The sequence below is a fragment of the Brachycentrus maculatus genome, unplaced genomic scaffold (genome assembly GCF_059751285.1).
Source record: "Brachycentrus maculatus isolate JH-2025_06_01 unplaced genomic scaffold, ASM5975128v1 h1tg000227l, whole genome shotgun sequence".
Lineage (NCBI taxonomy): Eukaryota > Metazoa > Arthropoda > Insecta > Trichoptera > Brachycentridae > Brachycentrus > Brachycentrus maculatus.
Window position 1 is genome coordinate 349,290 of NW_028280978.1, and position 22,844 is coordinate 372,133.

A 22,844-nucleotide genomic window follows, 5' to 3' on the forward strand; every position below is an offset into this window, starting at 1 on the left:
ATATATATATATATATATATATATATATATATATATATATATATATATATATATATATATATATATATATATATATATATATATATATATACATTATTAATAAATATGGTCTCTGTACTCCAATATAAGGATATTTTGGTTAATTATTTGTGTATTTTTTGGAATAATGATAAAATGACTGTATTATATACATGTTTACAAAATTCACATGTATAAAACATGTATTTTTCTATTTCGGAATGTTGGCAATCTGGCTGAAGTGACCATGAGCATGTCACGATCTTGTAGAATATTCTTCACAGTAAACCAAAAAAGTGCTTTGAGAAATGTGTCGTAATTCATTTAGGAAGCGATTTAACCCATGTCTGGTTACGCTGTTTCTAACACAGGAACATTGCATGGTGGTTACACCGGGCAAAAAAATGCCATCTTAAATTTTGAGCACACCGAAACATCGCATCTAATAACTATACTCGTACAAGTGCGGGTGTGCAATCACGAGTACCCTAGCCATTGCTGCTACCATGCCACCCCTACTCCCTTTCTCAAAAGCAGTTATTGTCCTTACCTATATAATTAAATAAAATTGAGCACCACTTCGATCACATACGTCGATTTATTGAATGCAGAAAATGTGAATCGATTAAATATTGAGGCATACATAAAATAAGAAATTAAACTAAGAATCTTTCTTGCTTTCATAGTGGAATTTCAGAGGCTTCGAAGACCAATGGGTTTATTTGACCCGCTTAGTAAGAATTAGTGTTAATAAGTTCCATTCAATTAATCTCATACGATACAATCAAAATTGCATTTAATATCCCAGCTTATTTTTAGATTTTATTTCATATAGGATTCGGTACTCAATTCTCTGACCTCATATAAATATTGACTCAGGTACTCAATTTTAAATAATTATTTAGAAAAATTACATGGTATCATAAAAATACATTAGAAATGTATATTTGTGTATGTACATATGTATATATATATATATATATATATATATATATATAAATATATATATATATATATATATATATATATATATATATATATATATATATATATATATATATATACATATATATACATATATATATATATATATATATATATATATATATATATATATATATATATATATATATATATATATATATATATATATATATATATATATATATATATATATATATATATATATATATATATATATATATATATATATATTTACACTTTTTACTTATTAATTATTAAATATGTTTCCGTGAGTAAAAAGCAGCGTTTTCAAAACTTTTTATTTTGAATAAAAATATGTACAATTCTATAAACAATCATAAATATAAATTTGTCATTCCTAGGTAAATTCCTAACAAAATAAATCTGTTCTTAATAAACGATAAAAAGATACGTTAGTACTCGTATTTAATTTTTTACAGGTACGTGATGCTTCTATTCGGTAGTCACCTCAGGAGCTTTTCTTAACACCATTTTACCTTCTAATGTCTGGATTCTAAAAATAAAGAGAAAAATATTATGTTATTAATTCACTATTGAATAAGGCAAATCAAAGAAATTCAAATAATTAACTTTTTAAACTGTTTAAAGACAAATTAGTTATATGGTTGGTAATATAACGTTCAATGGAGTAAACATATAAAATAATTATAACAGTTAATTTAATATACATATATATATATATTATTAATATTTATGCCATTCACTTTTTGGTCAGGCTTTTTACAAAATGTTAGTATAAAACTATTCACCGAGATTTTAGTCTACCGGTTTCTATAAACGTACCCATCTCTTTGTCAGGACAATCACTGCACTGAACATACAAACAATACCTACTACACGTCACTATGGTAATGACGCGTTGTATTGATAGCATGCCGGTGTGGTGATTGTCCTGACGAAGAGTCGAATACGTTACGGTGAGTGGTAATATACTAACATTATGAATAGTAAATTTTAATATCTATTTGAATAAAATACAACCCTGTATTCTACTTGGCTTTGAAAAATAGGTATTATCCTTTTAAAATAATTACCGGGATTCAATTACATAATATTAGTTCAGTATTAGACTGGTCACGAAATATTCGTATATATTATATATTATTTATGATAATACCTACCGATTGCTAAATTTCTCGGAATGAGGAACCTTGTACCTATCTGAAATCCTGAAAAAAACATAATTTTTAAAATTTATTTTGTTTTATTTGTTTTAAATATGCACAAAAGAAATAAAAACTTTTTATTTAATTTTATTATATTTTTGTTGCGTATTTTCTATCACCAATAATCTAAATGAGGGTTTATGTTCCCCATAGCTCTCCAAAAATCACGGAAAAAATATTGCCAAAGATATCCGCGGCGTATAGTGGTGTGAAAAGGATTAGTGCCAGGCAAATACATTTTAATCAATTTTTATGGCACACAGAACCTTATTTAATAGTCTATGTCCATGAAAATATTTTCTAAATAATATTATGCATATATTTTATTTTGTTATTACTGTTTAAATTAGACAAAATTATATATGTACATGCGTTTGCCATTTTGCTTTCGCCTGATACGGTACAAATCAAATGTCCCCGCAGGTACAAACGACCACCAAAAATTATTTTCTGTAAAAACCGTAATGGGTTATTGCCCCGGTAGGTTTTTCGAGGAAATTTTTATATAGAAGCGAACATAGAAGTATTTATCAAATCGAAAATTTTGTACACATAATAAAGTTTTCATAATAAGCAACATTTCAAAATATCACATGCGTTTAAAAAATTTATACCATTTTTAGCACTATGTGATTGCGAATAATTCTAATTTTGCAACTAGTGACTTTTAGTTTTAAAATCCAAAATTAAAGTTGGGTAACAATATTTTGATCGAAGTTTAATAAAATTGGGCTATTTATTTGTAAACCACTTTCTTCGCTTCTTTTTTTCCTGTTAATATCAAAGTCTTTATAATCGAATCATTCATTTCGTTTGTTATGAAATCATAATAAAACGGATCTCAGTGAGTAAATTGCGGTATGCGGTTATAGATCCCTTTTTGTTTTAAAACTAAATTAAACTTACTTATACACCGGCTTGATATTGTCTCCCCACGGCCACGCTCTGTTGAGTTCTTTCAGCTGAAAAAAAAATCGTGATTGAAAATTATTGGGTAAAAATAATCAAAATACACCGCAAACTAAAATGATGAATTTAGCAAAAAAAAACTTATTTTATGTATTAATTTTAAATCAAACACAGATTTTTTGAGTCTACTAAGTTGTATTTTATTAACAAAAACGTATAAAAAATTAATATTGTGACAATCAGGGATTATTGTTAGGGGATTATGTTCAAGACATTCGTTTGAACATTCGTTTGTTAATGCCGCTGATTTTTTAAAAGCACATTACCTACATTGAAATTCTTCTTAGTTGTGTATTATACTGTTTGTGAATATTGACGTGCAGTGCAACATTATTTTATGTTATTATTCCTTATATTTTCAAAATACGGATTGTTCCTCTTACTTTTCTAAGCTTATCCAGTTTCTCCAATTCTTCTAAGGTAGGTTCGGGTTCGGGTTCCGGCTCAGGTTCCTCTTCCGGTTCCTCAAATACTTCCGACTCTGGTTCCGGTGTGTGTTCTCTTGCTGAGACCTCTTCTTCCGTCATATTATCTGTACATTAAAAAAATATTTTAAAATTAATATTTTACTTGGTAAATAACAATATTTTAAAAATTATTTTGTGACGTGTTTCGATGCATTTTATATTTATACCGAATGCATCAAAAAACGTGTCTGAATAATTTTACGAAAAAGTGGTATTTGCCAAATATTTTTTTAATATGAAATGGATAGATGTAACCATAAAATGACTGCTAAATGAATTGATGTATAAGTTATAAAAAACTTAATTAGTTTTGGTATCTCAATTTTATTTCTTTTAAAAAGTTGCATATCCCTTTTTTTAAGTATTTAAGTATGTATCTTATTTAATCACATGCTTAGAAATATATTATTCAATCTTACCGTTTGTATAATCTTCCTCCGTATACTCAATGTCACTGTCATGGGCGACAACCTGTTTTAACGAAAATACATAAATTTTATTGGTTTTTTAAAAACCTTGAATGCAAAAATATTCACACCAATAAATATCGTTTTATAACTTTATTTTATTACAAAGATTACAAATACGTTGAAATCTAAGGTCATTGACTTAAAAATAAATATGGTGTCATTCAACTATGTGATAAAATATGAAAAACAGTAGTAACATACTTGTAGTATACAAGGCACAATAGTATTATATTCACACTAATTTGACAGTGAGGTGTTCGAATTAAATAACCGAATTTAATAACGACTTCTTTAAAGTAAGTCGGCAGCTACATTATTCGGCTTTTGGATTCGATCACTTTGATCGTTAATCACGATGATCATCGTACAAATTTGGTTACGCATTGCGTATTTCTAACTCCTAATACATTTAACAAATTGACATCAAAAACTTAAGCTGGTAAGAAATATGTTATAAACCGAGAAAAACTACCCGAAAAGGAATGATTTCTAGTTAGGCACTTCGAGTCTTAGATTTTGGTTTTCTAAATTGAAATATTTTGTGGGTTGAATAACATTTTTTAAGGATTGTAAATTTCGCAGTACACACCTCCTCATCAACTTCTTCGGACTCCATTTCTGGCTCTGGGGGCAGCATCCGTGTGAGGTTCTGGCTGACCATCGTCAGGGACTGTTGCAGCACTGCTGGAAGGGAAGATAAGGCAGCCAACTGCCGTTGCATGGTACGGAGTTGATCAGCCATGGTGGGCTCTAAATAGATATTTATTTATTTGCAGTAGAACCTCCCTGATCCGCCACTATTGGAACTGGGGATGGTCGGAGTACAAAAAGGTTGGATTATTAGAAAATACAGAAATACGGATTTTTAGTAAAATAAACAATCTCTTAACTCAATAATGACTGTAAGTATTGCTCTCTACATGGAAAACATTGCAATAAACTACATAAAAAACTGTTTTTAATATTATTTTTTGAAATCTCGACAAAGACGAAGAAAAATATGGAAGTTTACAGGGAAGAAGCAGTAAATACTCATTAGATTATCAGATTCTTATTCATCTATGTAGAGATGTCGAAAAAATGTAAAAATAACCCAAGTGGAGAAAACCCAGATTTGTGAACAAGTATGAAATGCACTGAAACACTCAAAATGTTGTGAAACTGTTATTATTAAAAAAGAGCAATACTATACATAATATATACATTGAAAGTTGTCCCACCGCATTCCCGGATTTGGTACAGAAGCATTTAGGCTTCCTGACGTGCACTGACTCTCTTGCAAATCGATTTTTTTGTTTGTTTTATGTTTTTTGAACCAAGTTAAGAAAAATCATTACAAAAATGCAATACATGATACAAACATTCAATTGTAAAAGTATAAACCAAAAAAGCTGGATCAACTGCAGTGGCGGACCAGCCGAGGGCGGACGAGAAAGATTCTACTGTTTCCATTTACAGACTTGCTCTATTTGAATATGAATATGTATCGATTTAGTGATTGTTTTGATTGACCAGTATTCAAAGGAATCATTTATTGACTCTAAATGTATATAATAACTCATTTTAAACATGAGAGACTTTACCTTTTTAATCAAATAACTACCGAGGGTTATTACTATTGAATATACAGATTTGGATTACCATTATTTTTTTCATCGTCATCTTCCGGGGGTGGTAGAGGAGGTCTCCGCATCGGAGGAGCCTATAATACATTTTTTGTAATAAAACCTTTGTAAAATAATGTATTATGTATACACATAATGCATATGTAAATGAATGGTTAAATTATGGAAGTATCTTTAGTTAAAAATTTCTTCAGTCCAATGGGAAAACTCCGTTTCAAACCATATACGTCCGTTTTTGAATTATATAAAATGCCTAGATAATTGTTATTATTATTTTGTTTGTAAATACAGAAAAAAAAATACAGAAACATCCTCTCATTAGGTGACTGCCAAATAAATATTTATTAAAATGTTCCTAAAGAAATATAAGTTTATAAATACTATCCTTTAAATGGTATCCTAATAATTTGTATATACATATGGTTGATTATATAATATATGAGCGTATTTAAACTAATTATAATTTCAATCAGTAGGTATGTGGAATTGTTTTTTTTTTAATAAAATAGTTTTTCAGATTGTATTTTTATTGATATCTTAACATTGATAATTAAGTTGAATTAATGATCAAATAAAATAGAAGTTGAAAAAGCTATATTATTTTGTGAAATAAAAAGACTTTGTTTTTTGATCCACTCACATTGTGAGTGGATCAAAAAACAAAGTCTTTTTATTTCTCAAAATAATATATCAATATGATCCTCAAAGTTAATGCTTTCAATATTCAAAACATGATAAAGCTGTTATTATTATGCAGTTCCACCAATAAATCTCAGTAAAAAAATGCCTACTCACCAAACTTGTTGTTTCACTCTTAGATGAAATATGTACAATATCATTGCTTTCGTAAATATTCATTCACATTTCATAGTCACATATGCCATCAAATTCCAGGTCCATTTTGAGACGAAGAAGAACAAAAAAGGTTCTTAACTCCATGCTGGACATTTCGGTGGTGCTCAAACTATTCATTTAAGGTGCCAGGGATTAGTATGGTAAAGGCATTCAAAAGAAACACGGTTGTTCAAAAACTTATTTATTAATTCAATACAAAAATTAGGATTCATTCCGTTTACAATACACTCGAAGGATTACACTCTGCAAGGGCGGGTAACTTAACATAACGCGAGTATTCGAGCTGGCGATGCATTGGGAGAAAATGCGAGGAAATCACGAATTGTCTTCTTCTTCCTTCTTAATGATAGTGAATTTATTACACAGAAAGAATATAAGTACCTCGGGGGATGGATTTTTTATCTTTTTCATATCCATGGCCTGTCTTAAGTTCCTCATCAACTTCTTGTGTGGTGCTTCCTGGAAATACAAATGAAATATTATCATTTCAAGTAACTCGTGGATAATAAAACAAAAAAATAGCTTTTCCTAAAGCTTTTCACAAAAATCTCATTACTTTTGAGAATTTGGGATAGTACGATAGATATCTTGCAAAAAATATTGCTTTCAACGATAGGCGCTATGGCGTAGTTGGGTAGACGCACGACTGACGTCAACTAGCGTCGTGGGCTCGATTCCCGTAAAATGGAAAATAAATTCAAGAAATATTATTTTTAATTTGTCTATGTGTTTGTAACGTATTTTTCACATTTATCTTCCCTATCCTTACTATCCTACCCACATACAAGCCTCTTAAAGTATAGGCTTTGCGGGTTATTCCTTATAAAAAACAAACATAAAACAATAATAAAACAATATGACATATAACAATGTTTAATCATTTAAGTATAAAGATAGAACACTTGTGTAAGACCACTTTTATGATGTAATATAATTTATAAAAACATATGTTTTGTGTACAATACAGATGTTTTCATCAACTTTTTGAAATTTCCCCTATTGATAAGAACATCTGTGGTTCTTAAAACTAGTCTAGTTTACATTAATAAACCCAAAAATTGGTTTTATGCAAGTGTTTACTTCTTTCTATATAATAATATATATAAATAGATAACCGCATAATAATTCATCACGAATTGAGAATTAGCTGTGTGCAACTGAGTAATTCGAAAATTGGTTTTATGCAAGTGTTTACTTCTTTCTATATAATAATATATATAAATAGATAACCGCATAATAATTCATCACGAATTGAGAATTAGCTGTGTGCAACTGAGTAATTCGAAAATTGGTTTTATGCAAGTGTTTACTTCTTTCTATATAATAATATATATAAATAGATAACCGCATAATAATTCATCACGAATTGAGAATTAGCTGTGTGCAACTGAGTAATTCGAAAATTGGTTTTATGCAAGTGTTTACTTCTTTCTATATAATAATATATATAAATAGATAACCGCATAATAATTCATCACGAATTGAGAATTAGCTGTGTGCAACTGAGTAATTCGAAAATTGGTTTTATGCAAGTGTTTACTTCTTTCTATATAATAATATATATAAATAGATAACCGCATAATAATTCATCACGAATTGAGAATTAGCTGTGTGCAACTGAGTAATTCGAAAATTGGTTTTATGCAAGTGTTTACTTCTTTCTATATAATAATATATATAAATAGATAACCGCATAATAATTCATCACGAATTGAGAATTAGCTGTGTGCAACTGAGTAATTCGAAAATTGGTTTTATGCAAGTGTTTACTTCTTTCTATATAATAATATATATAAATAGATAACCGCATAATAATTCATCACGAATTGAGAATTAGCTGTGTGCAACTGAGTAATTCGAAAATTGGTTTTATGCAAGTGTTTACTTCTTTCTATATAATAATATATATAAATAGATAACCGCATAATAATTCATCACGAATTGAGAATTAGCTGTGTGCAACTGAGTAATTCGAAAATTGTCTCGCAGAAGACATCTCTATCAACAAGTGTCTTGGGAGGTGATCTCACCTGATCTCCAGTGAACTCCTCTATGTAAGTTTGGACTAATTTTCGCTCAAATTCTAATTCTAATAAAACTAAATTTCGCTCAAATTCAAGTTGGAGCTTTGAGGTTAATAAATCTTAACGAGTTATCTGAGAAATTTGTATTCCTTCGAGGATTATTGAGATGTTGCTATAATTTCGATTTAAAGTAAATGTTTTATTATTTCATTATATAACGATGTTGAAAGTAAGCTGATTATCACTCTCATCCATTAAAAATCATAGTTTTTCTGGTAATTAAAATTGGTCGTAAACCCTGTAAATGCCCAGACTTCTGTATTCTTCTTCATGTGTGTTGAGTGTCCTGGAAGGTGAGCTCACCTGATCCCCAGTGGACTCCTCGATGAGGGGCGGCGGGCTGGTGTCGAGCACGATGGGGTGCCAGCACTTGCGCTGCGCCAGCTCGGGCTTGGGCGCCGGGCGCGGCGGCCGCAGCGGCAGGCTGGCCACGTCCACGCGCGGCTCTTCCTCCTCTTCCTCCTCCAGCGCCAGCGCGGCCGCCTTGGCGCGCTCCTCGGCCTCCTGGTCCTCCAGGCTACGCACCAAAGTTTTGTGTTCAGTGGAAATAGAGTGAACGTGTCAATAATCAATACTATATAGTTTTTATTATTTATATAAATATACATATATATATATATATATATATATATATATATATATATATATATATATATATATATATATATATATATATATATATATATATATATATATATATATATATGTATATATATATATATATATATATATATATATATATATATATATATATATATATATATATATATATATATGTATTAAATGCTTACAGCATTGTCTATTAAATAAAAGCAGTTTTATTTTTACCAAATTTATCTACTAGAATGAAGATAAAATGTATCAACCTCCCTGATAAAAATACTTGTATATTTAACCTAAACATATTTTTTTCAATCACAGTTAATTACCAACATAATAATTAACTAGGATTCGGATCTCACATACTAATAAAACAGTTTCCGCTCAATAAAAAAGCTTCTTTTCATCTCACCAATAGATGTCTCTAGTGAAGTTCTAATGATTCAAGAACAACTTTTCGAAATTGGTTCATATATACAGGGTGTCCCATAATCCGACGTATTCCTTTAAAAAGGGTGTTAGGCCAGCTTATGACTCACCAAAAAATAAATATATGACCTCAGTAAAAGTGCCTTAGTTTTCCAGATATTTCCACTTTTATGAATTTTCCGAACATCTGCGCCTTAGATAAGTTTTTTGACTGCCACTTCTTCAAATATTCATATTTTAGGATTTTAATTTTTGTTTCACAATAACACACAAAAATAATTTAATTAAACATAAATACTTTTTACTTTATTAAAAAAAGTTTTTTACCATAGTATTTTTACCGTTTCGGACGTTTAAAAAAAAGTACTTTTTTTGGGTTTTAATATGCCAACACGTATGTATATACACGTATGAAATTAAATATTATGTCAGACTACCGATGATGAGAAATATCGTGCGTAGAATGCGGAAGACAATCAAAACATAAAATAACAAGAATAATAAGGTAATCAATTTTAATTATAAATATTTATTATTGATAGGTAACGCACATTGCAAATGTTTGAAACAAATGATTTATTATAATTAAGATAATTTTTAATATGTAATAAATCGTCCTGTGAGTTATAAAGGGTTATTTCGATATAACCTTTACAAGAACGTAACATGCTTTAAACTCACGAGATGAAGTACTCGTCGTATTTATGGCGCCACTTACTAATTGATTACGTATATTTATTTTTTTTTATTTCATCATACACATAATTGCGAATTTCAATCATGTGCCTCACTAAGTTTTTACTGGGCTTTCATTGAAACATTTCATCTAACATAAATGGCTGTGAACTCATATCGCTCACTCCTTTCAAGAACGTCATAAATAAAAAAACTTGATTTTTCAGGAGAACATTTTTAAAGTTTAAAAATATAATACAATGTATTAAAAATAAATATCAAGCCACTTATTGAACTTTTTACTGTGCAACCGATCTTTTCAGAAAAAAACATGAAGGTTTTTTCTCCATTTGAAAAATATTTAATATATTTAAAAAAATAATTAAACAATATCTATTCTTCAAAATGCAAAAACAACACTTTCTGCCCTGAAGCGGGTAAATATTAAGTTAAAACTATGCCGCTTTTGCTGGGATATAAAGGGTCCGCCAAATAACTTTTTTTTTTTGAAAATGCTATAAAAAAAAAACTACTGAATATTTTCTCAAATTTCTTTTTTTATTTATAAGTACAATCCTTCCGGTTAATAATGAAAAATAATTTCATTCAAATGGCTGCCTCGGCTGGCCATGCAGTAGCCTACACGATCGGTCCAATTTTTAAGCACATTATCGATTGTGTGCAGCTGTATTTCACCAATGGCTTCACGAATATTGTCCTTTAAAGCGTCAATTGTCTCTGGCTTGTCGGCGTAACATTTATCTTTGAGGGCACCCCACAAATAATAGTCCAACGGTGTCAAATCGCAGCTCCGAGGTGGCCAAACGACATCAGCTCTGCGGCTGATAATGCGATCTTCAAAAACAGGGCGCAAAACATCGAGTGTAGCTTCGGCTGTGTGGCACGTAGCGCCGTCCTGTTGAAACCAAATGTTGCCAATATCCTCCTCTTCAATTTTTGTGAACAAAAATCCGTTCAACATGGCCCGATAACGATCGCCATTGACTGTAACGGCCACTCCTTGCTCATTTTCAAAGAAAAATGGCCCAATTATGCCTCTGGACCAAAATCCGCACCAAACAGTGACTCGTTTTGGGTGTACCGGCTTTTCAATGTATGCGTGCGGGTTTTCTGTGCCCCAAATACGACAATTTTGCTTGTTTACATACCCGCCAAGATCAAAATGAGCTTCATCCGAAAAGATGATTTTTTTGGCAAAATCGGCATCTTCTGTAAGTCGATCGCAGGCCCACTCAGCGAAGCGAAAACGCATTGGATGGTCAGTTGGCTTCAACTCCTGAACCAATTGGACTTTGTATGGCGTCATACCAAGGTCTTTATGCAAAATTCGTCTCAATGATGTCTCCGAAATGTTCAATTGTTGAGAACGACGGTGAATTGATGTTGATGGCGCTTCACGCACACTTTCTGCCACAACATCGATATTCTCGGGTGTACGCACTGTTTTTGGCTTTTCACGCTTTGGTTTATCGATGAGGATGCCAGTTTCTTTCACTTTTTTCACAAGATAACGAACATACGGAGCTGACGGTGCTTCTCTTCTTCCAAAAACCGTACGCAATTTTCGCACACATTCTGCAACATTACCATGATTTTCAAAGTAATGTCGCAATATTTCCCAGCGTTGTTCAAGCGTATACACAACCATATTCGCTCAGCGGAAGGATAAAACTAATTATCTGTCAAATCAGACATGAGCTAAGTGTTACCATTCACGAAATAAGCACTAGTTGAAAAAAAAAACTTTAGATGGCGGACCCTATAGTATATTTTCTGGGCATTTCGAAAACATGCACAACTGAAAATTGTCGATTTTTTATTTATGACGTTCTTGAAAGGAGTGAGCGATATGTACTGTGTCATCAGATATATCTAGGAGTTCCAAAAATTTGAGTAGTGTGGTTGTCAATCATGGGTAGAAAGGTGAAAGATGCACGTGTGTAAAGTGTTCACTTAACCAAGTTATGGCAGATCATAAGCCCTGTAAATACCCAGACTTCCATATTCTTCTTGATAATATTTTGAGTCTCAAAATATGCAATTATTACGTCGTATAACCGGTAAACAATCCTGTTTTTTTTTTAATAACATATAATTATTGCGGAATTATCACGCTGGAGGTCCCGGGTTCGATTCCCAGAGGAGGGGTGAAAATAAATATTAGTGATTTTACACTCTAATTTTACCCTGGACTGGTCCCTGAAATGTAGGAGTATTCAACTTGCTTACATCTGTTAACGATCAAGATAACACTGCGTCAATACGATGCAGTGCCCTATGCACCATTGGGTACGGATAAGGGTAAGAAGATATCGCTAGACTCTCTTTTCCTTTCCATGCCCCTTATATTATAATATATTTTTTAAGAATTCATTTTTATAGTTGATTCATGGTTGACGCTTTACTCCATTAACAAACCCTTTCTATTCATCTGTATTTTATCCAGTTACGCAACACAAAATGGAAAATGCTTGTGAAAATAATTCAGTGGCACGTTTTATTACTTGCAGTTTAGATTTGCCCGAGTGTTCGCGATTCGCGGCGTTTAATCAATTAATCCAACAGTTCCTTCAATCGGCTTACAATTTAATCGAATTTCATCCTTTAAATAGATTTAATGGATCGTTGATTTAGGTGCCAAGAGCTTTCCAACTGATAATATTCAAGTTTATAATTCGCTTTTACGAAACGAGTGCATACTTCAACTAGTTCCGGGTAAACATTTTAACTAATTTATTATTTGTAATTCATGTTTTTTTAATGTCCAAGTACTATATACCCTCTGATTGCAAACATGTATCAAACATTTTGATCAATATCACTAGTCTGTTTTTGTTTGGTTGGAAGATATTGCTTTTTAGCAATAAGCTCGCCAATGTACTTATTTATTTTCGGTACATGAAGTTAAAACAAATAATGAAATTAATATTTATTTTTAGTTTATGTTTTACTTGGTAACACTATTTCTTTAAATATTTTTTTGTGACACGTGTTTTGGTGTATTCCGCATCATTTTCAAACTCCGTATGTGAATGTTAGTCTGAATTTTACAGTTGTGTCTTTAGGACATTGAAAATTATGCAGAATGCATCGAAACACGTGTCACAATAGATTTTAAGAAATGGTGGTATTTACCAAATAAAATATAAATTAAAAATGCATAGATTTTACCACAAATTTACTTTCAAATCAATTAATTGAATTTATATGTTATTAAAATTTAAATGAAAACAATTTATTATTCTGAAGTCTGGACATATACGGGGTTGACAACCGTCATAGGCTGGTTTAAGCGATCACTTTACACACGTGTAACATTCACCAATTCTACCCAATATTGACAACCACACTACTCAAATTCTTGGAAGTTCTATATATATATATATATATATATATATATATATATATATATATATATATATATATATATATATATATATATATATATATTTATTTATATATATATATATATATATATATATATATATATATATATATATATATATATATATATTTATTTATATATATATAAATATATATATATATATATATATATATATATATATATATATATATATATATATATATATATATATATATATATATATATATATATATATATATATATATATATATATATATATATATATATATATATATATATATATATATATATATATATATATATATATATATATATATATATATATATATATATATTTGAACCAATTTTGAAACATTCTTCTTGAATCACTAGAACTTCACTAGAGACATCTATGTATAATCATATATGTAATTCTGCTCAATAAAAAGCTTCTTTTCATCTCACCAAGAGATGTCTCTAGTAATTTATTATTAAGATCCGAATGTTATTTATATAAAAAAAAACCTAGTATAATATTTGTATAATGTTTGTATATTTGACAACATACACGCATGCACCACACATATTCATTTTTGTTTTATATATACATATTTATAATAGCATACATAAACATATATGTAAATGACATGTTTTTAAACGTATTACCAACCAACCCCTCAGTCAGTATGAAGTTCGTGCCCCAATACAAGTATGTGTTTTTACTCAAACGATGCCATCAGTTTTGAAAGCATTATTTTGATTGTTTTACATGTATAAAAAAATCCTTACTTGGCTACGGCCAGATTGATGTTGTTCCCTGAACTGTTGATGATGTCATGAGCTTCCTCCAGCGTGAGTTTGTCTGTCTCCATTCCGTTAATCTTCACCAGCACGTCTCCAAGACGAATGCCGGCTTTGGCAGCTCGTCCTCCTTTCTGAACCTGGTAAATCAAATCTTTTAATTTCCTTTAAAAAGAACTACTTGATGGTATATTATAGTCTGTTCAATGATCTGGTTGTGGTCGCATGCTCAGTGAAGAGGAATTGAAGACTCTAAGTTCCACTTTCTTCCTATATTTGCAATTTTATTCCTATAGTTTTAAATCAAACTGCTAATGCATACTTAAAAATAGTTTTTGGGTCTAGAAAAAAATTTAAAATATCGAAACTTTATAAAATTAAACAACTATGTTTTAACCACTTTTTCATTATAAGTATAGTTTAACCTACCGGTTTAGACAAGAACCTTGCTATCATCAGGGTTTATTAAATTCTAAAACATTAAAATACTCATAATTAATTACATTCCCTTACCAAAAACTGCCACACATATTAATTATTGTTTTTAATGTTTTAGAATTTAATAAACCCTGATGACGACAAAGTTCTTGGCGAAACCGGTTGGTTAAAGTGTACTTATAATAAAAAAAGTGGTTAAAACAAAGTTGTTTAATTTTGTAAAGTTTATAAAATGTGCCACAAAGTATCTGCGAAAAACATTCAAGAAATGTTACAACTGTTGAGAATAGAAAATTATACGTACAAACACACGTTATTATTAATATTTCAATTAAAAAATAAAAACAACTCGTAAATACTATAATATGTGCATAACATGCTTAAAAAAATTAAACATTTTTTGAAAGGGGAAAAATTATATAAATAATTTTTGTTTTAAGTGTTCTTTTTTAATATTAATATATATATTTAATTTCCATTGGCATATGTTTATAAATTTTTAAAAGGAACCCGTGAAGCCTCTACTTTTAGAGGCTTTTCTGCAGGTAGGATAGAAAGAATAGGGAGGGTAAATGTGAAATATACATTACAAACATCTAGACCAAAAATTATAAATAATTCTTTGATGAGCTAATTTTACAATTGGAGGAAATCGAACGCCAGTTTCGCAGTCGAGCGTCTACGTCACGATGGCGTTTTTTTTAAACTTTGTTACTATAAATATTTTTTTCTTCCATTATTTTAAAATTAATTTAATTACTTTACCTTATTTTAATACAACTTTAATATTACGGTAGTATACATCAGATGTTTTTTATTAGAAAAATTGTACCAGAAATGTAAAAAATGTCAAATGCTACGTGGGCGTGAAGCAGATATTTCAGTATCATTATTATAACTATTTTGTAATTGCTGCAGATTTAAACGACAAATTACACTAAAAAATGTCACTGCAGGATATGTGACAATAGAATTTGACACAGCTGATAGTTGATAATGCGTTAGAATCACATTATTAGGAAGTAAGCGCCGGAAAATATTAAAACCTAAAAAACATCTGTCATTATCCGACACCGGTTATTAAATCACACCCAGCACAGAGAGTCATGCACGTTGTCATATTTTATTTAAAGAAAAAGTAACATTATTTTATAATTTACACGATATTATATTATAATTTGAAAACACCAGCCTGGATGACGAAATAAGTCGAGAATGTCTCTCCAAAGAAAGCAATATAGTTTTTCAATCCTATTAAAAAATGTTTCGATTGATGTCCTTTAATTAAAACGGTGTGAAGAGATTCGTTCTACAGAGACTTTAAATTCTAGTTTTTTTTATCCTACGTATTTATACTTAAATGAATAAAACATTTTTTTAATACGAGTACATACCCAAAGATTAATCCTTTCGTTCGAGTATTGTCAAAAAAATAACGAATAGGTAAAAATATTTTTTTTAATTATCGTGAGGTTTATTAATTAATAGCATTTTAATTTATTAAATATATATATTTATATGTATGGCGGATGACGAGAGGTCACATTATTGATGAAAGATTTCATTTCCGGTTTTTTTAATGAATTGATTCAAACTAAAAGGTTACTGGGCCAACCGACTGTCAATGTATTGTAGATTAATCCATTCACTCAATTAAATCACTGTTCTTTAAATACTCAATGAACTTACTTAAATAACTTCGAGAATACCAACTTTATGTGTAGATCGTACTAGAATAGTACTTCCTACACAGCACCCCTAATGTATTATAGAATGCACTACGCGGACAATACTGACTACCCTCTTCCTAGGACAACTTGGTCTGGGTAGATCTTTGTATGTAGTGGCACAATTTGTATTCTTTGCTTATGTGTCTGTAAGATTTCTTTAAGATCACAGCATGTTGTGGTACTATATTATGTTCGTACACTTGGATATTAGCCAGAACCTTACATCACACATCAGCGCAGATGAACTTGTAGACATGAGTGCGACAGTGTGAACCGATAGTCTGATTGTTTTAAAATTATTTTACCAGCCAATGAGAATAAATAATGTTCAACAAAATAAGTGTCAGCCAGACATTGGTAGACTGCTTGTTACTCGATTAGTTTAACGTCTAACTTAACCTAAATATTATATCATTTATTTTATTCAAACTGACACCTTTTGGGGAAAGAGACATCCGAGTTACGAGTAAGAGTGCAACATAAGATATTTAATGTCTTTTACCAAACGAATAACGAAAATAGTATTAATATTCCCTGTGAATGGAGATTCTGAACTAAAGACGATATAATAATTATTGGCAAGAGTTGATGTTTTACAAATTAACAATAAAACTGTTTTCGATCTTTTAAAAAAAAAAAGTTTAATCTAAGAAGTTCTTTGACTTATATATTTAAATGGTTCAGAGTGCAACACATCGATTTGACGTGTTGCTAACTTAATTGTTAATTATATAAAGGCATGGTCATCAATCCTGCACTGAGGGGTGGAATATATTAAAAAGGATCTAGATAACGTACCTTAAGAAACTCAGGCCGAAGGATATCAATGTTATATGGGGAAAAATAAATAAATAATAGTAGGTAGTAAAAAAGTAATTGCATCAATTGGCTGTTACACATCTGTACTCATACTAGGTTAATCAAGATAATTTGCATATATTTCTCAGTGGAACTACATTTCATAATACTTATTAAAATACCAATTTTATAGCGTTACCACATTTACTACGGACCTAGATTCGTCAATACCAGCATCGTCAGAGTAGTGAAGATTTAAAAAAAAAACTTTATTTTAATTCGTTGTGAATAAGGTTCGATAGTATAATACATAGAAGAATTCAGTTCTCTATATTATTCGTCTGTAATTTCATTACCAAGATTATTTTCTATGTAGATTTCTTAACCACCCTGTAAAGTTTTTAATCGGAGATATAACGACAGCAAGCGATGAAATAACAAAAATAATTGTTTTAGTATACAATAACAGCTGAACATTAAAAAAAACTCGTTCTGTTTCCTGTGACGTACGTAATTTATAATAAAAATAACTGCCAAAGTCAATTGATGGATATTTATATTGGTGCATCAATCCTTGCCAAATGTATTTTGCGTGGCATTACTTTTCCATTCTTTATTTATTTCACAACATTATCTGTGGAAAACAATTATTTATGTACGATTTATGGGGAAAAGTAGTTCGAATAGACAAACTTAAGGCATACAAAGCAGAACTCGTATTGCACGCAATAAAGGTGAAGAAAAACATTAATTTCATGAAAATTCACAGACTCAGACTTTTGATAACAATTATAGCATTAAAAAAATCGTAAAACATTTTTTATTATCTTTATGAACAGTCCTTTGATTATTTATGAAGAGGATTTTGATACCTCTGTATGGGGTAATTCTGGAATAGTGATGAAATGGTGCTCTCCAGGCAGGTGGCCACAGTAGAAGCTAAAGACTTCCATCATATGAAGAAGTAACGCTTTAGAACTGCAGCTTTCCATTATCAAACTGCTTTAGTAGAAGCTATAACTATAGTATTACAATAAGTAGAGAATGAGAAATAATTTTTGATTATATGTAAGTATCTTTAATTTTTTAAACTGTTATTTTTTAGGATGAGAATATACAAAGATAGAATGCGAGATTTTATAATAAAAATGGCAATTTAAAAATTATTTACGATAATCCTATTTTAATTACTACTTAAAATACTGCATTCCCAAAATGCTACATATAAAAAATTAAGGCTGAATTACTGAAGAAAGAAAGAAATATCTTTTACCGATGAAAAAACTTATTCAACCATTACAGAAGTCATATTTAACGTTTCCTTATTTATCAGAAAACATCCATTTGTACATATTAAAATGGCATCCGTATTTTTATACGGATGCCATTTTAAAATGATAATTTCACAGTGAAAAATGTATGTTTTTGTAAGAAAAATACATATATCATGTACCATACAACTAACAATTTGAAACTAATTTTACTATCAAAGATTATAACCGATAAAAAATTAAAGAGCTCTCGTGAAGAAACATTATACTTAAAGAAACAATAAATTGTCGTAATTTTTTAACTGATCCGTAGACTGTTCTTGATGCAAAATGTTCCACCTATATAAACAATGTCACAACTTGAGTTTCCAACCAAGGAAAATGATACAATTTACAAATCGGTATTAAACACTTTTCCACTCAATGAGACGATCAACTGTCAGTCTTTGAACTGAATACTTTTAAACCATAACAGAAATGCGTGTAATTTATAATTTTCGCTTTTATAGGCCTAAATGAATCCGAAGTAAATAAAAACAGAAAAAACCACCAAGTCAACGCCAGCCTTGTTTTTAAACTAAGTCTTTCATGGATATTGGTACCTCGGTACTAAGTAATATACTAAGAAGTAAAATAAATTATTCTTTTAAACCACTAGTATCTCACGCAACGTTAGATCTGAACTGACCGCAGAAATACTAATGATTATCTTTGGATGTACAAGTTTGCGCAATTATTTTCTTAATTGTTATTGATCTGAGATTCTTCACTAATTAGTTGATTGAAATATGCTCAAAATGCCAAGAGACAAATTATTGGGACCATCATGTCTGAGAATATTTCTTCATTCATGACATAACAAAAATTAATTGTTAATTTATGTTACCCTGATGCGTATCACCTATTAACGTAAATTAAGTATCATTTCATTTGTAATTTATTATAATTAACATTGTATTGAATTGCAATTAAAAGTTATATAAAATCAATTAATTTAATGTAATTTAAATACAAATGAAAAACGGCATTAATTAATTTCAGTGCTCTATGTACAACTTGCGGATGGCAAAAACAAAACAAACAAACAAAATATTCATTTTAGAAGTTCTGATTTTCAGGGTGATTTCTAGCTACTTGGAACATTTTTTCTTATGTATAATATATCAAGTTTTATTTTTGATTTTTAGTTCTTAACTATTGCTGAAAATAGAACATTTTATATTATTTCGAGAAATAAAAATACTTTGTGTTCTGATCCACTCACATTTGAATGTGAGAAATAATATATCAATATGATCAACAAAGTTAATGCTTTCAATATTCAAAACACAGAACATTTTATCTGCCGTGTAAATTTTTACTGTTTTTTGTCGTTTTTTAATGAAAAAATAGCTACATTAATTTTCTTTTCTATATTTTTTAATTAGTTTACATAAATAACCTACTTCTTAATATGTATATTTATTTAAGGAAAATCTTTAATTTGTTTATGTTTTATTTCTTTGTGGAGATAGGTAAAAGCCTTAAATTTGCTCCTATTCATTTAAAAAGTTTTAGGCCAATAAAAAAATAAACTTATGTACTTTACTGAAGAAATCGTAAGACTTCCTACTGACCAGCGCAGTACGACATTACAAACATGTACACGATTTGACGCGGTTTGGCCAACCAGCATAACTGGTCGTGGACACTCCGAGGAGTGTTGACAACCTAATCAGTTCACTGACCTCGCAACAAATTTGGACACCGACACCTAACGCGACTATTTGTAGTCACCCTGTGGCTGTCACTGTATGAGTCATAGAATCAAACAAACAAACAATCAAACAATCAATCAGTCATAGAATCAAACAATCAATACATTTGGTAGGAAATTAAATATGCAAGTTAAAGTTGTCATTTCGCTCAATCCTTTCAAGAACGTCATAAATCAAAAATCGTCAATTTTAAGTTAAGCGTGTTTTCGGAATGACCAGTAAATGTAATATATCCCAGCAAAAGAGGCATATTTTTAACTTAATATTTACCCGCTACAGGGCAGAGAGTGTTGTTTTTACATTTTGAAGAAAATGTATTGTTAAATGATTTTTTTAAATATACTAAATATTTTTCAAATGGAGAAAAAACATTCAGGTTTTACCTAAAAAGATCTGTTGCACAGTAAAAAGTTCAATAAGTGGCTTGATATTTATTTTTAATACATTGTATTATATTTTTAAACTTTAAAAACGTTTTCCTGAAAAATCAATTTTTTAGATTTATGACGTTCTTGAAAGGAGTGAGCGATTTATGAAAAGAAGAGGACAATACTTTAATATAAGCGCCGAGGCGTCGTTGAGTAAGAAACTCGCGTCCCAGATTCAATTTTTACTGATCACAAAAGAAACTCAGAAATATTTCATAAAATTTAATTTAGTATTTGATAAACATATCTCATGTTTTCTTTCCTCGCCTTACCTTTTCTATTACCACGGAAATATCTAGATTAAATCCTCTGCATCTTATTCGTTTTCTTGGCCAAAAGTCATGGTTTATTGTAACTGCAGACAGGTGGTTGAATTCCATTTTAAATTGTTAATAATTGTAATTTTTAGGCAAAAGTGATGTATTTCATAAATAAATTAAATAAATTTCTACTTCGTTATGTTACTTTGGAAAGTTTCTATCTTATTAAAGAATCATATGAAGTTAAATTTGTTAAATATTTATGTGCATATTTAAAAAATATATATATATTATTTATCTATGCCCGGATAAATTTATAAACATGACTTTATATATTTTCTTGATCAATGAATATTTTTGAAAAATATTAAATACAGGTGTACCTCAATTGAATTTTGAATGTCATAAAATATTTTACCCTCCCAAAAATATGAAAACATCTTTTATTTAACGGCTTTTTATCCTTCAGTCAGTGAAGTAGTCTAGCACATAAAAAATATATATTTAACCCTAATACAAAAGATAATTTGTTTCTACTTTATAAATCTTCTAAAATTAGTATTTTGTATTTTGAACTACCATTTGCTGAAATTCATTGCAAATAATCCATGACATATAGGCAATTTAATAATTATTATTTTAAGTGTAATTTCAAAGATCAGTAAAGTCATAATTGATTGGAATAATCCCAATAAAGTGACCAGTAAAGTGATCTTGGTATACAATTCATCCTGTACCAACACGTGGTTACTCTTACAAGTCACAAATTGTTTGCAGCGAGTCAAATATCAGATGCAGTAAAGTCATAACTGCAACCCGTCCAATATCAAAAAGCGCTAAGTCACAATGTAAATAGAATATAGTTCATTCAACTACCTCAAACACTGTCAGTGGCATTTCAAATGTGGCGCCACCTGTTAGCTGGAACCCCCACGGAGAATCGGCATCTTTTTCAAAACTCACTTCCGAAGGCATGTTCGCACAAAAATGTCCAGTAATCACAGTCGGCGAGGCGTGGTGACAAATTTTTACGACTAATCAATGAGAGTTTAATTATGATATTACACATTCAAATTGACATTTGAGGGAAGCCAGCATTTTATATCGATTGGATATTGCGGAATTTGAGTTGCAATCGGACACCGCGGAGAAAGTGTAACAACTTGGCTGGTACGTGTGGTTGCACAATGGTTCTTCGTGGAGATATTCTGGGAGACTGCTGGGTGCGGGGGGCGGAAGGCCGCGGCGGGGGCAGGGGAAGAGGACATCCAGGGACACTGTACTCACTTCCTATCTTTCAGGATAATCACAAATATCAATAATCTTGTCAATACTTCAAATCTCTCGAATTACAGTATTTAATAACTAAGTGTATTAATTATAAATATAGTTATACAAAAGAGACTTTTTTATTTCTTGCACAAGCTTGTACGAGTATAATATAGAATATGCAGCTTCGAGTGCCCCAGATATGACTCCTGGTCTCATATCCCACCTGCTTTTTCTCCTCTATTTAATTGTTCACTTGTCTTTTTTCCCTCAAGTTTATTATTGTCCTATATCCAGGGCACCGAAGCGCAGGATCACTTTTTCTCGACGCTGTTAATCATGAC

The 22,844-nt window shown here is 30.1% G+C and overlaps 1 protein-coding gene across 1 annotated transcript; it reads right to left on the bottom strand.

The window, feature by feature from the left end:
• Positions 1–1,424: 1,424 nt before the first annotated feature.
• Positions 1,425–22,449, bottom strand: LOC148306752 (uncharacterized). Its single transcript, XM_088264471.1, has 11 exons — positions 22,108–22,449; positions 14,538–14,689; positions 8,963–9,176; positions 6,894–7,034; positions 5,737–5,797; positions 4,685–4,845; positions 4,045–4,096; positions 3,542–3,690; positions 3,096–3,151; positions 2,145–2,192; positions 1,425–1,516 (listed from the first exon to the last, which is right to left on the bottom strand). The coding sequence occupies exons 1-11, from the start codon at positions 22,204–22,206 to the stop codon at positions 1,456–1,458; spliced, it is 1,194 nt and encodes a 397-aa protein (XP_088120597.1). The 5' UTR covers positions 22,207–22,449; the 3' UTR covers positions 1,425–1,455.
• Positions 22,450–22,844: the final 395 nt, after the last annotated feature.

Excerpts from the sequence above, each read along its gene's own strand:
- LOC148306752 (XM_088264471.1), bottom strand. The coding sequence starts at position 22,206 with ATGCCTTCGGAAGTGAGTTTTGAAAAAGATGCCGATTCTCCGTGGGGG. Across the intron at positions 4,846-5,736 it reads TGACGATGAAAAAAATAATG|AGCCCACCATGGCTGATCAA; the intron begins GTAATCCAAATC and ends ATATCTATTTAG. Across the intron at positions 3,691-4,044 it reads GGAGGAAGATTATACAAACG|ATAATATGACGGAAGAAGAG; the intron begins GTAAGATTGAAT and ends TTTAATGTACAG.